General features: G+C 34.9%; 1 protein-coding gene across 2 annotated transcripts in view; it reads left to right on the top strand.

The window, feature by feature from the left end:
* LOC131040646 (succinate--CoA ligase [ADP-forming] subunit alpha, mitochondrial) overlaps positions 1-12,702 on the top strand; it is a 55,697-nt gene extending 42,995 nt beyond the window's left edge. Inside the window, exons 6-8 of one of the 2 annotated variants that reach the window (XM_057973602.2) lie at positions 8,051-8,132; positions 11,956-12,125; positions 12,363-12,702. In XM_057973602.2, coding sequence (XP_057829585.2) covers positions 8,051-8,132; positions 11,956-12,095 — 222 coding nt within the window. In that variant the 3' untranslated portion in view covers positions 12,096-12,125; positions 12,363-12,702. Of the gene's footprint in view, positions 1-8,050; positions 8,133-11,955; positions 12,315-12,362 lie in introns of those variants that run through there. The other variant, XM_057973601.2, reaches the window with a different exon arrangement.
* Positions 12,703-16,271: the final 3,569 nt, after the last annotated feature.

Below are 16,271 nucleotides of genomic sequence, written 5' to 3'. Positions count from 1 at the left end.
TTTTTCAAGTACTATATGTATATGTATAACTATATCAGCACCACCACCCCGCCACCCCCCCCGCTGCCATCCCCCCGCCGTCCCCAAACTTAGGCCCTTGGTTCCCCCGTCCCAGAGACGCGTCCCCACGTCCCCCCGTCCCCAACGCCCGTGGAACACTGAGAAAATATGAGTTGTGAATGGAAGGGTTTTGTGTTGTGATGGATGGTTGGACTTGCCAAAAACTGTCAACCTAAAAAATACTAGGGCAGCTTCCAGCACATGCACTTAAAGGTCGTTGATTGTTCAAGGCTGTGTCACAAGGTTCATGTAATGTCCCCACTTTGGAATAGAATTTAATAATAAATAATAATAATATTAAAATAGAAAAGAATAAAAATAAAAATAAAATTAAAATATAAAATAATATAATTAAACATAATTAAAATTTAATTAAGTTAATGAATGGTCAAAAGACATGGAAGGAAAAGTTGTGACTCCCTCAAACATGGGATATAAAAGGGAGAAGAGAACCTCATTTTCAGAAGGGTGATTTGGGAATCAGAAGTGCAAATCTGATTTAAATAAGAAGTGCAGATCTGATTGTGAAAGGTTGTGTCCCTTTCAAAGGGCAGAAGTAATGAAGAGTTGCTCTCTTTCAAAAGGGTGCTAATGGTGAAAGGGTGTGTCTATTGCCAAAAGGCATCCATAATGAAGAGGTGTGACCTCTCCCTCACATTGAGAGATATAAAGGAAAGGAGTTAAAAGCATCCAGTGACATGATCATTGATCAGATCAGATCAGAACTATTATTAAGTTACAGGAATTGGCAGCCTCCTAGTATGGGACATTACTGTGGTATCATAGCAATGATCCTACCATCCTGCAGGGTAAAGATTCTAAAGATGAATCAATGAATTATCCTAGTTAAGGGAAAAGAATCTAACAATATGTGTATTCACATGTATGCTCCGTGTTTGCAGATATCCATGTGTATGCTTCATGTTTTCAAGTGTATGCTCCGTGTTTGATTCATATCTGATGTGTTTGTTTGCTCCATGAGTGTCTATGATTACTATAGACATATTTATTTAGGAACATTGTATTTGAGGTCATAGATGTGTGTCATGCTTCTACTCATAAGTTCTTAACATTAAGTGATATCTATGATATCGTGCAAACCATTTAAGTCTTAAAATTACATAATTATGAAATGTATATGTAATTCATATTATCATTTGTATGAAGAATACCCTATGATGCATATGTTGAGCGAACTGCCATGGTAGTAATATAAGGAAGTACAAGAAGGGAAAACGGTGATGAGGTCCTCCTCTAGGTAACCCACCTCATGGTAGTTGACCGATGGTCCCATGTGGCCAAGGTGGTGTAAGACTGAGTTCACCGCTCTTGGACTTGAGGGGAAGGGCATTCAAGACACCCTATTGTATCTTTCCAAACTCTATCATAATTGATTATTAACAAGGGGGTAAGGATGGAAGTGATGAAGGGGAACGGTGATAGGATACCTCACTAGGTAGCCCATCTCATGGTAGTTTGACCAATGGTCCCATGAGCCCAAGAGGGCTCTGGCTTTCACTCCGCTCTTGGGCCTAGGGTAGAGGGTCTCTTGGACACCTCATCATTCTTCTTACTCCCACTTTCTTATGATTGAGCTCCTATAGGGAGTTGGACCAGACCTTGGTTAAGTTAATTTATGCTTAATTATCTTTCTTTAGAGATTTATATTATTAGTCCAATGGTTTCCTAACCTATTGCAGGATCTCAATCAGGTACGCATCTTGTTCCATTTGTAGTTTTACATAACATGGTGATTTAGGGCAAGAACTAGGTTCTTCCAAAAATAGTAGCAGCATGTTTATTCTATGAGTGTTTCGAAAGCCATTTCATATTGGGAATCATTTTGAACATTCCATATCATTGCTTGAGGACAAGCAATCTTGAGTGGGGCAGACTGTAATGTCCCCACTTTGGAATATAATTTAATAATAAATAATAATAATATTAAAATAGAAAAGAATAAAAATAAAATTTAAATTAAAATATTAAATAATATAATTAAACATAATTGAAATTTAATTAAGTTAATGAATGGTCAAAAGACATGGAAGGAAAAGTTGTGACTCCCTCAAACACGGGATATAAAAGGGAGAAGAGAACCTCATTTTGAGAAGGGTAATTTGGGAATCAGAAGTGCAAATCTTATTTAAATAAGAAGTGCAGATCTGATTGTGAAAGGTTGCGTCCCTTTCAAAAGGCAGAAGTAATGAAGAGTTGCACTCTTTCAAAAGGGTGCTAATGGTGAAAGGGTGTGTCTATTGCCAAAGGGCATCCATAATGAAGAGGTGTGACCTCTCCCTCACATTGAGAGATATAAAGGAAAGGAGTCAAAAGCATCCAGTGACATAATCATCGATCAGATTGGATCAGAACTATTATTAAGTTACAAGAATTGGCAGCCTCCTAGTATGGGACATTACAGTTTGCCGAATTTTTGGCTTCAAGTTCGAAATTCGGTGAACTTGTAAAAATAGAATAAAATTTTATCTAAAATTCGTATAGTTAAAAAAATAAAATGTGCGACTAGGGCACAATAGATTCATGAAGGTTTGAAGACGTGATGCGAAGAAGGTCTTAAGGAACAAATCACGACTACAAAGAACTGAGGGCATTCGTGTTGGGAAGAAGGCACGAGTACTACAAAGAACCTAAGGCATTCATGTTGGGAATCATCCACGGCCCAAATCATTGAATCGATTTCCGTGCTAATGTCGGGGAGGTAGGGATCAGAGGGTAGATCATTGGACCCGATAGCAATTTCAGTATTGGCCATAACAACTGTGCTTGAAAAACAATCGAATAAAGGGCACAAAAATATTTTAGAAAATTGCAAAAAATGATTTTATATTTTTATAATGACAAGTAGTTAAAAATTATATGTTATAATTTACTTATTAACCATGTGTTTAGTAAATAGAATAAAATTTAATATTTTTATTTTATTTTATGTTTTAGAAGAATAAAGTTTACTGTTTTTATTTTATTTTTCTGTTTCTAAAATAGAATTTAATATTTTAATTTTATTTTTTATAATTAAAAATTAAAAAACTATATTCTGTTTATTTTTAATAAATATAATTTAGTGATTCTTTTTTTTAAATTTCAAATCTATAATGATTTCATATCTGTTGAGCACTATTAAACTATTTTGATAATTTTGTAGATATATTACTTATGTTTAAAAAAAATATTAAATTTATATAAGGCAAATTTAATGTTGAATTTTTTTTGGAATTTTTTACCTTGTCAAACTTCATCTGAATTTTATTCTTGCTGAACTCGATCTTGAATTCGAACCTTGTGACTTAGGTTCAAGGCAAGAAAAACATGCAGACTTACAAGATTAGCTATTGGACCCCACTAAGGCAAACACGTCACATGTTCTTGAGATGATTATAGATGTTGCTTCAATTTGTGAAGTGCATGATATGCTGGTACAAAATTCCAAGCATATTTTTTGGATGCTGTTGGTATGTTTAAGTGGGTTTTACAGCACACTAAGACAGTAGAAGAATTCAAATATTCTATGGAGTCATCACCATTCACAAGCTATTTATTTGAAATATGGGAAACCTGCTGATACAAACTTTGCTTCTTTGTTACACTTGAGCATTTTTAGGCAAATCAAAGAGGATTTATGTTCCACTCTAGTTAGTAATGCATGGGCATTTTGGAGGCAATCTTTTCAGAGATTGTGATTTAGCTGATATTAAATTGGTTGGTTTTTTTAAGAAGATTCGTGAGATGATGGACTTTGTAGGCCTACACAAGTCATGTCTGGTGGAAATTTATGAAGAAATTGGTTGTGGGTAATTTAAAAAACCACATACGGGAGGGGCCCTGCTTTCCATCTATGATAAAGTAAAACTATATGGGATATGGAACAAATGTAACGTGCCTCTACATATGACTGCCCATTCTTTATATCTGAATTGGTATGTGTTGTGAGGTATTCACACATCGCCCCATCGCAAATGGGGACCCCCACTTTTTTTCTGCGTTCTAGGTAATGTTTGATGTCCTTAGCTATTAGCCTTTGCATTAGGGAGGTATAGGTGCTCAAAAGGCTAGGTGTCAAGTGGATAGTCTTGCACAAGTTTGAAGTAAGTTTGCAAAGTCTAGATATCATGAGAATTGCTAATTGGAGGGTCACTTCAAGTGCTCCTCTTGAGAAGCAAACTTCACTTCATGTGCACCCCTCATGTAGCGAACTTCTTGCACTTCTCCCACAGAGCGAAAACCCATCTTAAGATCTCATGTTGAGCATGTTATCATGTATTGAAGTCGAGAGAGTAAGTGAAAGTGAGCAAAGGAGAGTTTAGTCTTGATTTGAAATCCACTTCATAGGCTCAACCTCAGGAGAGACTTCATCTTCAAGGTCAAGAGAGTGAACTTCGACTTCACGAGCTATATAAGCGAACTTCATGACTTGGGGATTTGGAGCGAACTTCATGACTTGGAGATTTGGAGCGAACTTCATGACTTGGACATTTGGAGCGAACTTTGCGAGTTGAGCGAATTTTATGAGTTGGAAGATTGGAGCGAACTTCATGACCTGGAGATTTGGAGTGAACTTCATGAGTTGGAGGTTTGGAGCGAACTTCATGAATTCACATACATGAGTAAATCTCATCTTCATGAACATACATAAGCAAATTGAACTTCATAAACTCACCTACATGAGTGAACTTCATGATTGGAGGTAGATGAATGAATTTTCCTTAAGTGCTTTGTCTGAGTGTATGTATAAGTGTAAGGACTAAATCAATGAAACAACAAAAATATTGAAGGAAAGTTCATTTCATCTCCAAGACCTCAAGAACTTCATGTTGAACTTCACAAAATGGAGGAGATAAGTGAGCTTCAAGAATTGAGCTACATCAACAAACTTCAAAAATGAAGACACATGAGCGAATTTCAAGTGAGTGAACTCTACTTCATGTGTTCCATGACTACTACCTTAAACCGATTTGAAGTTTGGAAAGAGTCATTTTGGGTTAAAGCTCATATAATGAAGGAGAGTAAGTTCAAAGACAAGGACAACTTCATGAAAATCAAGAGCTCCCCTATAAGAGCGAAAATCAACTTCAAGTACCCCTTCATGAGGGCAAATTCTCTTTATGTGCTCTTATTAAACTTATATATTAAGTGTATTTGATACTTGCTTGTTTGTTTTGCAGGAGATGAAGAAAGAAATAAGGAGATCACACAAGAAGCATTTACCTACACAAAGACATGATCTACAACATCAACATGAAGGGAGTCACAAGAGAAGGAATTCCGAAGGAGAGAGACAATGGTGACATCAAAAGTTCATCAATACTTCAAAACCAAGATTTATACCTTGCACTTCCATGATCAAGGCATTCAAGAGGATAGTTTCAGAAGAGTTAATCAAAGTTAGAAGATCATCGTCATCATTGTTGAAGCTGGACAATGTTGAGTATCAAGAAATATTCCTTCACGATGACCTATTAAGTCTACAAAGTGCAAGTTGAAGGACGAATCCTAGTCATCATCCCAATCACCACTCATCAATCAGAGAAGGTCCACCTCAGCATGTCTTGATTCAATGTACCTGACTCACCTGTAATGGCACAAACTTCGAGGCACCTACCTTTATCATCTATTGGTAATGTTAAAATGTTGTAATTATTTCATTGGCCAAATTAAGTTTGTTGTAACATACCCTAATTAGGGTTTTCATTGTAAAATCTCGACCATTGATCTCAAATTGATTAGAGCCATTGAATTGTATTGAGAGCACTATAAAAGGCTCAAGCCTCCCATTTGTAAGGGTTAATAGTAATAGCAATAGCAAATAGTTAGTAGCAGGAGGAGAATAGAATAGAAGATAGAATAGAAGTTAGAGATTAGGAGAAGGAATAATTGTTGTTATGACTCGTAAATGAGATACTCTTTTCATTGAAGTTATGGTGAAATTTGTTATTTCGACAAGCCTCATGGTTCTACTTCTCAATTTATTTTTATGTTAATTAGATTGAATGGAAGAATTTGTTGAATGTATTTGTGTGGGATCCGTTTAGCCCATACCACTAGCCTCTTGCTGATTGCAAGTGTGCCTTGTTTGGTCAACTGGAGTGATATGAACCTAACCTAAAATTGTTATGCGTCCTTTGTTTATGCATTAACTTGAATGGTGAGCAATGTTTGATGATAATGATTTGAACATCTTTGAAATGCCCTTAGAAGATTGCACTGAGCTTGTTTCAAATTGTTCAGTTTGATGGTGAGACCTCTCTCGGTAGGATTTCATCTAATCATTCATCCATCTTCTTACATTCTAGGCCTTAGAATAGACTTTCCTCAACCCTTCACCTTTTGCCCTTTTTTCAATAATGAGTTAGTTTAGGATCAAAAGCATCACAAGATCGTAACATTAGATGATCTAAGTTCCAGGGATTCAAGCATTCGATGATTCAACTTAAGTCCCCTTGTGATACCAGCAATCACATCAACCAACTGTGCTTATCCACACGTCGTGACACGACATACCAGAACCTTGGAGTTGTCTCAAGTGATCCTCATGCCAATCTTCTGCATTTTTGAGACTTTGTTCAAGAGAGGATAAGATACCTTGGTATTTTATTCCGTGTTCGCATGTGTGTAGAAAACACATCAACAGTATGATAAATTTAAAATAGGCCTCCTTGCATTGAGAGAGTTAAAAAAATGATTTGGTTTTTAAAATGAAAGATATAGGACCAAGAAGAGGATGCATCTGCATTATAATTCAATGTTTAAACTTTACACGCGGACAAAGTGATTTAAGTAGCATGGAAACCTTGCGTGATAGGTGTGTATAGAAAGATCTTTTAAAATAGTGGTATAAGTATTGCAGTGACATATCTGTACTGCAATCATTTACCACACAGTTACCCTCGGAAGTAGCTTGTTCTTTAGCATGCAAGAGGAATTGGAGTACTCATTGGCGCATTCATTAATTGAATGGGAACTAACTGTGGTCAAAGAAGACAGAGAACATTGTTTACATTAATAGCATGCTTATGTCTTTTATAGGCTAAGGTTATATGGAAGCTTCTTCAACAAAATGGTCCCTGCTTTTCCGCAATGAAGAAACCTTATTCTTGGAAAATTGGGTAGATTGATTTAAAAACCTCAATGATTTACCTTTGGTTTGATTTCTTGGAGAGGAGCAAGAGCTTGAGGTTGATGATGATCCAAAGACTATCTTGCCAAAGTTGGAGATGGATGACATAGCTGATGCAAGTGTTGAATTTGATCCTTAAGATGAACTATGAAACATCTAGCACATTGAATATCACTTTCTTATTTGTGACTTTGTTGTTATATTAGTATCTACTCTTGACACTACCTTAGCTTTGTTGCATTGAGACTTGATTTAATGTCATTATCACCAGATTTCTTCAATATTTCATTTTCGCACTTAAAAATTTAAACTTTTAATGCTTTGTATTTTTAGAGTTGCTTACAGATTGTCAACAATATTGTTATTTTTATTAAATTTCCATTAACTTTTTAAATTTTAGCATCTTTCATCATCTGTACCCATTTGTTTGAAAAATGACATCCTTTTTCCATAATTAGCCTGCATTGTCCCCCGGGACCTTGCTTAATTGGTATGTACTTGCTACAAATTGTTCTTTTGAGCACATGTTGTAGGTTAGTTTCGTAGAAGATTGTTTAGAAGAACACCTTACAAGGGTACTAAAGAAGAATGGGTATAGGAGAAATAGATTAAGAAAGCATTTCAATATGCAAAGGTGAAAACAAATGATAAGAGAAAAAGGATGGTCGAGATCAGAAACATAAGGAAAATAGCAAAAAACTTTCTCCAATTGAAATAAAATTTTGTGGGGCTCAAGTTTTGCATAATTTTATATTAAATTGCATGTTTAAATTGACTGATGTATTAAACTTTTTTTAAAATTTTTTGTTGTTTCTCTTGTCCCCCTATTTGACGTTGTTTTTGATGGTATCTTATCAGGAAAGTGGAACACAAAAGCCCATTGTTTCATTCATTGCTGGACTTACAGCACCACCAGGGCGCCGCATGGGTCATGCTGGAGGTTAGTTCATTTGATTTAGGATCGATTCGTTTGTGATTTTAATCATCTTCTAGCTACTTTGATAACTTGAAGATATCTTCCCAGATGAATTGTATTTTATATAATTTGGAGGGAATAGATTATATGATAGTTTGAGAGGTAATGCTTCCTGTAAAATGCCGTTCTTTTGCAAGTTGCATCAACTGCTTAGTAGAGACAAAGTTGCAGTTTTTATTATCCCTGAAAAGATAAAGATGCATGGTTTAAAATTTGTCCCTCTTGACAATTAAATGTGAGCATCATTAATTTTTTTGAAATTGACCAAGTTTCCTCTGAGCATGATGAATTAAAAGCCTTTAATATTGAATTGTATTAGCTATTATATTTTCACATAATGTTGTGCAAAAGAAAGAGTTGAGTATTTCCACATTAATCTGAAGTGAAAACATTTCAAAACTTCAATGTAAATAAGAGAATGCAAAATTCACCCACACGCAAGAAAGCAAAATACTATGGAAGTGGAAAAATCCCAAGAAGGTAAAGTGCTCCATATTTGAGAAACATTAAAAAATGTGACAGTTTGTATAAAAAGTTTTCTATTCTTTGTGTTAATGAGCAAAGCTGCAGTATAATTTGAAGAGTGAGCTAAGTAATTTTATATAAACTATTACTTCACATAAATTTGTAAAATTTTGTTTTAGCAAGGGAATAAGGTTGTACTTTTCTATTGTCTATGAGTCATCAAAAGATCAATTGAAAAATTCTGAGTAAATTGTTCTGACCAAGGATCAAAGAAAAACATTAAAAATTGATAAGGGTATTGTGTGCTTTTGTTGTGGACAAACATAATAAATGAGACTACAGAAAGAAGTATGTTGAGACATGGACCAGCTAGGACTCGAACCTAGGACCTTCCATACGCTGCTGGAGTGCTCTACCACTGAGCTACTGGCCCCTCTTGGACCAGTCCATTGTCGGTCCGGGTGTGGCTTATTTCCAACACCAACACCCCCCCTTAAGCCACACCTCTTGTGTGCTTGGGGTTCCTAGCCTGGACCTGGCTCTGATACCATGTTGAGACATGGACCAGCTAGGACTCGAACCTAGGACCTTCCATAAGCTGCTGGAGTGCTCTACCACTGAGCTACTGGCCCCTCTTGGACCAGTCCATCGTCGGTCCGGGTGTGGCTTATTTCCAACACCAACAAAGTATACCTTTTTTCATGCAAAGCTAAAATTGGCATATAGATTATTATGTTGAGGGACAGATACACCAATCTTTGAAAGAGACTGTTCACTATCTCATTAATGGCTAAGGAGGTAGCAGTGCTTTTTTTAGATTGTTAGTGCCAAATAGTTGCTTGGTATATTGCCTTTATGGTCATATAACACAAGCAAAAATGATTAGAATTTCTTGAAGGAAGATGATAGAAAGGAAGGCTCAGTTAATTTGGGTGATAACAAAGTTAATGCTCTTACAGGACATGCTTACATCTTTTGCGAGTTGGCACATTTATATCTTTTACTTACAAGGGCCGTACCATGTGCACACTTTGGCCATGTCTTATTGACAGTCTCTTTCTAGGTGTACAGGTTAAACATAATGGCTGGACAATGGCAGGATGACTTTTTTGATTTTCACTAAATTTAATCAACATATGTTTATGTTAATGTTGCAAGGATACACTGAATGAGTAACATACCTGCATCATTGATGAGAATAGGGTGTATTGCTTTTAGTTTTAATTTTGAAATTATTGATGTTAATATGTTTTTGGATTTTATCAATTTTTTTTTCATGTTTCTTGCAATATTCCTTGACTCCAAATTTTATGAGAGTAGTGAATGTGTTATCCACACTTCAGGACACGATCTTGGGTAGCTTTAGTTAATATATAAACATCTATTTGTTTTTGTCAAATATGTAAGGAGCAAGCTGGTAAAAAATCTAAATGTCCTTGAGCTTGTTGCCATAGCACAAACACAAAGAGGTATTTATTTGGGCAAGCATAAAAAAACTTTATGTGAAAGGACTTTATTGGTAACGTCCTGCAAATTCTAGACAGGCCAACATTCTGTTTTAACTCAGTTACAAACTTGACAAATAAAAGACTTTCTAATTAATGGCATCCTCAAAACATTTTGAGACATGGTCCAGACAACTGAGGATTTGTTCTCGTGGATGACTGCAATTTTTATGGCTATTACATATATAATGGAGGTTAGAACAAGGCTCTCACACCCCTTCACATGCCCATACCACCTTCCCCACAACACACAATCTTCTTTACAATCTCATCGTTGGTTCTCTGATGTGCTATTCAATGGGTGGTTGGTACATTAATTTTTATATGGAACTTTTCTGTTTATCATGGACAATAGACATAATAAATCAAAGACCATACACAAATCAAAATATTTATAATTATAGACTGACTATTGTCTATTAGAATCTATTTACAGTCATAGAATTGTCAAATCACCCGCAAAATAAAAAATATAACCAAAATTAATATAGACATGTGATTGGATTGTAATTATGTTAAACCAACATGGGAGGAATTGCGAGACAAGGGTGGCTTACAAGGGCATTGCATGCTCCAAAAGCTTTGCCAATTGGGAAAGAGGCCAGAGGATGAAAAGCCAAAAGGGTTGGATTATGTTTGTCATTTCCAACCCGTACTAAAAAATGTTCGAAGTATTTGTGTGACAAGTGAAAATTTAAATAGGATATAATATTATTTGGTCTATGTCTGTATGTCATCCCATATATATACTGTAAAATTGTAACTAGTCAACAGAGTGTGGCTTCACCAATGCAATGGTTTGATTTAGTTTAAGGAAAATGCACGCTAAATTGAAGAATTGGTTTGGGTACATTTCCAATTTCGGTAGTCACACCCAAGTCCAAAACACCGTTTTTAGTTTTAGGAATTTTCCTCTAGATCATCATTGTGCAATCCTGAGGACTGCTGCACCATCAAAGAATAAGCTGTTGGTTGAAGGCACAGGAAAAAGGATCTGATAACATTGGTCTCTAGAACAAAACCTTATGTGTGTTTTGGTGAAATATGAGATGAGAAGTGGGTAAATAAAAGTTTGAACAAGAAACTTACTTTTGAGAATTGATGGTTGATGGTGCAAGTGTAAGGATTCTCCTTTAGGGCATTGTGGTGAATGATTAACTTGTTCTCATTTTACTTGGGGCACAGGAGATCATAGTGAGTATAGAATAGTTAACAGATTGCAGCTGAGAATTTGACCATAACATTAGTCTGGTTCATTTCCTCAATAAAAGAAGCTGACCATACAGGATTAGTTTTACTTTTAACTTTAATGAGATATATAACTTGTGCGAAGAAACAATCCCAGCCATTTTATAAAACCCTCTATGTATATTCTTTAGACTTTAATTATTTTTGTGAGGCAGAACTTGAACTTTACTCATCTGCAGCCAAATTTATTTGGACAAAGCAATTTCTTGACATATTCTTGAGGTAATTTCTTTTCCAAGCTGGGCCTGAAACAAAGACATGGTCCAGTCAGAACTCCAGATAATCTGAAGGATTTACTTGGAAGAATATTCAATTATTATATTCAGGTTTACAGAAAAAACATTTCATTCTTATTGGTTATTAGCTTCTGCCTAATTGTGTTCATCTATTAGATTTCCAATGCTGTGTTTTAGGTATTTTCATCTGATATAAGATGATTTGTTTAACTGTGTTTATCTATTATAGTTCCAATGCGTTTTAGATAGTTTTCTTCTAATATAAAATAATGCTGTATTACTGGAGATATATTACTAAATGTCTCTTATCTAATTGTTTTTGTTTACTTGCAGCAATTATAGCTGGAGGCAAAGGTACAGCCCAAGACAAAATTAAGACTCTACGAGAGACAGGTGTAACAGTTGTTGAGTCCCCAGCAAAGATTGGCACAACTATGTTGGAGGTTTTCAAGCAACGTGGGCTTGTTTCGTAATTGGGACATATCATGAGAGTTGGTTTCAATGTAGGCTCCAATTGAAGAACTGTGGCCAATTTTGAAATTTGAAGTGATAGTTGATGATTTGTAATTTTTGCGTTCTTCTCTTCAACAGTTTACTATTGGTTGGTTTTCACATGGAAATATTGCTTTTTTTAATGATATTTTAGTACACCAGTTAGCAATAAATAACAAATCATCAATAATTTTGGTTCAGTTATCAAGCTGACAGGTGCGCTTTATATTTATTTACAAACAATGCAGGAAACTCTTAAATTCAGAAATTCTTGCTCGGTACAAAGGATTTTTCTTTGCCCCCAGGGTGTATAGACGAATTGGTAAGTTGTTGAAAGACATGAATATTGGTTGTGTTTAAAGTTTTAAACTCCAATAAAACCACTAGGAATGGGGCTAGCTTGATAGCATTTGTGCAATTGCAATTCTAACACTGATTCTCCTGGCTACCAAACAAAATAAACACAATATTTTTTCTGACATTGCTTCCTGATTCTCCCTATTAAAAATGGGGAGTTTAGCTGAGTGTGGTATCATGGATTTTATACTCAAGAATAATGGGAAATCACTACAGTTTCTTTCAAGTGAACTTTTAGCCAAAAGTTATCTTCAAGTTATTTTCTCTATATGTTGAGATAATTTCTACGTACCACTTATAGATCTTGTTAATCAGGACGAACACTCTGGATATTCAGAAAAGTTCTATTGTTCCTTGTAGGATTCTAACTTGTTCATAAATCAAAAAGGTTATATGGCATGCCAAGGTTGAGTGCAGTTAAACTAATTAGGCATTTTCCCCCAATGGAAGGTGAGCAATAACGAATATTGGCTCATACTGCCTTAGGCAAAATACTTATAGTTGAAAGAGAGAATACTTATGGTTGATATCTCGAATTACATGATTGGTGAGTTCCAATAGTTTATATATTGAAAGCAAATATGATCTTTCAAATCCTTTTTGTTGTGTGAATACCAATTTTTATTGAAAGGAAGAATTGTAAAAAGAGGTTGAGCACACTAATAAGAATCTGTTGCACTTAAGGACCAAATAAGCAATTGATGGTACGGGTTCACATAAAATAGTAGCTTATCTTAGTAATATCATAATTACATGCATCATTAACCAACAGTTTGTAAAGAAGATATTGACATTGCTCCTTTTCCCCCGAAAGATCTATAGGGAAAAAATGAGCTATTTTATCAATGCGAGGAGTGACGTAAGACAACACAACATTGTCATCTAAGCTGTATGTATATATATGAGCATCTGCATCAGTTAGTTCCCTGTCAATTATAAATAACCAATGTCTTTATTCGAAGTGAGTTCTACCAATTAGATTTGTGGTTTGCTAACTATTTTTGAAGTTCCTCTGAGTTTTGCATATGATCGCAATGAATTTCTTCCGGTTTGCATTGCAACATGTAAATAGAAAACCCATGCAAAATTCATGAATACGAGGAGTTATTTAAGAATTTTAAATATTTCATTTGAGCATTTGCAAAGTTTCCTGTCAATCCATATTCACAGCCGATGACCTTTTTTGAAGTTAGTTTTGCTAATTAGATTTGTGGTTTACTAATCACTTTTTTAATTTCCTAGGAGTTTGCATACGATCATAACGAATTTCTTCCAATTTCCATTGACGCATGTAATGATAGGATCCATGCAAATTTTATAATGTTACTGATCGTAATTTTCTTACTTTGATCCTAGTAAGAACCAACTCTTGTAAAGGGTGATAGAGAGTGACATAATGCATTTATAACGATGATATGATTTTTTTGGCTTAATTTAAGAGATTTAAATCTTGGCAACTAGTTAACATGGTACACGTATTAAGATCTCATAACGTACATTCTTAAATGTGCATTTCACATTCTAGACCAATAAATTTTTAACAACTTTTGCCAAAAATCTTCATCTAACGGTATATTTATCTTTTGAAGACAAAAAGTACCAGGAATATCAAATATTTTGAAGCAATATTTCTATAAACCCAATTCCATGACCATGATCTATATTTTGTGATACAATAATGAGTAATATTCATGTCAATCTTTAATACTAAAAGATCAACATTGATAATATTAGAAATGGTTGAAATTACAGTGCCAATACATTCATTTGTAACAAGTAACATATCATTAACTACAAGTTGAGGCTTTCAAGTTACCAAATATGATTTGGAGATCAAAACTAAATGTCAAAAATGAAATATGCTTATATAAATTGAGTCGAATGCCTAATAATCAATCATCATCACACGAAAGTGTATGTAATTGCTATGGACTTGTTGTGGTCCTTCAACAAGACCCTTATTGATCTCTCTTTATAACTTGGACCTTGTCAACTTGCTTAGGCTACTTGGGTTATGCATTATACCATGTTTGGATTTCTTAGTAGTCTTTTGCTTTGTGACAAATTTATTTGCTTTCCTATTGATAAGTTTGCTTCATTTAGCAGAGTTTATAATGCAATATGTAGATCAATTCCTCTAAGCAACATAGGAACCCTTTTCAACAACATAGGAACTTGAGTTTTTGAAAGTGGTGTGAATAATGTTCATAGCAATATCAAAGGTCAATAGAAAGGACAACTTATTATCTTTTCATGTACCACATTTAGGTTGTTATCTTCACTGCATTGTCATTGCTATTAGGTTCAAGAAAGTTGTTTTATTGACCCTTGATTAGTTCAACATCTTTCACATTACACTTGTTTTTGAGGGTGTAAACATGTTTTCTTCATTATGTTATTCATCAATAGGAATGATTGTACAAGCCCCTGCACAAAAACTTTGGGATTTATCATATATGTGGTTATATGTAAAAGTTCAACTTTTCTCGCCTTTGTTAAGTAATGGTTGCAATATGCTTATGATAGGATTATAAGTTGGGGTCTATATTAAGAATTATTATGTTCATATTGTTAGCATCAATCAAGAAGGAAGACTGAGACCGGATCACAACAAATTAAACTCCAAAACATAAACTGATAAACCAAACAACAAATAGGTAAGCAAATTAACAACACAACACATAACAATATTTTGATGTGGAAAACCTGGTTAAAGGAAAAACCACGGTGGGAACCTACCCACAATAAGATGATACTTTGCAGTAGTATGTTAAAATATTACAATGGGGAATGCACATGCATTCAAGCCACTGTCTAGAGCTCACTGCTCAAAAGATATATGCCCAGAAGGTTACAACCCTTAGGGAAGTCTCACCGACTTACAATATGATTTAGACTATAATCCGAAAGGAATGAACTGCAATGATAACATCTACAATGCCTGATGACAGTTCCGGTTAAGCACAATTGTCTGCTCTGCAACACCAAACACACCTCAACACTTTGCTGAATGATATATCCTTGTTCACACATTTACCTCTTTGAAAAATGCAAACACAATATTGACACCTAAATTACATAAGCATATCACCTATATATACAAATCATCAACCTTGATAGCAAGGTCGGCTAAACCCTCAATCTTCAACTCATAATTACAAAAATTACATTACACGATACAAAGATCGACCACCGTACCAATATTACGATTTACATTACATAACATGGACTTAATTCAAATTTCCAAATGATTACATCCACCGAAAATCCCGCCAAGATCAACCGCAACACACTACACCAGAAATACTGCATAACACACAAATCATCGCCGGTTCATAGAAATCACCAAAAAATCACACAACGATCAATGCAGATCACCAAAACAAATAGGATGACTAGGAAACATCAACAAACACATTAGAATCATCCGAAATAGTTGCACCAACACCTTTTTTCAAATCTTCATCGATCAACGTCTCAAAGCTCAAGAACACAACCAATCAACAACTGTCATGAGGAAAGATAAATTGCGGAGCACCAAATCACTAACCATCTGAAATAAAGATACATAAAATCATCCCAAACAATTATCCGAAGTCTTAGCACAAGATCTGATCACACTAGAATATACCAGAGGAAATACAAGATTATGCAAAACAATGATCAGCACAACCAAACTACAAAACCAGATCAAAAACTCTTCCCAAACTCATCGGAATAACTAACAAAAATATGTTGACATCAATGACAACACCATATTTTAGTAGCAACAATGAATAACCAAATCCAACAATCTCCCC

Source organism: Cryptomeria japonica, chromosome 1 (assembly GCF_030272615.1).
Source record: "Cryptomeria japonica chromosome 1, Sugi_1.0, whole genome shotgun sequence".
Classification (NCBI taxonomy): Eukaryota; Viridiplantae; Streptophyta; class Pinopsida; order Cupressales; family Cupressaceae; genus Cryptomeria; species Cryptomeria japonica.
The sequence above is the reverse complement of the archived record's forward strand: the minus strand, read 5'-3'. Positions and strand labels throughout refer to the sequence as shown.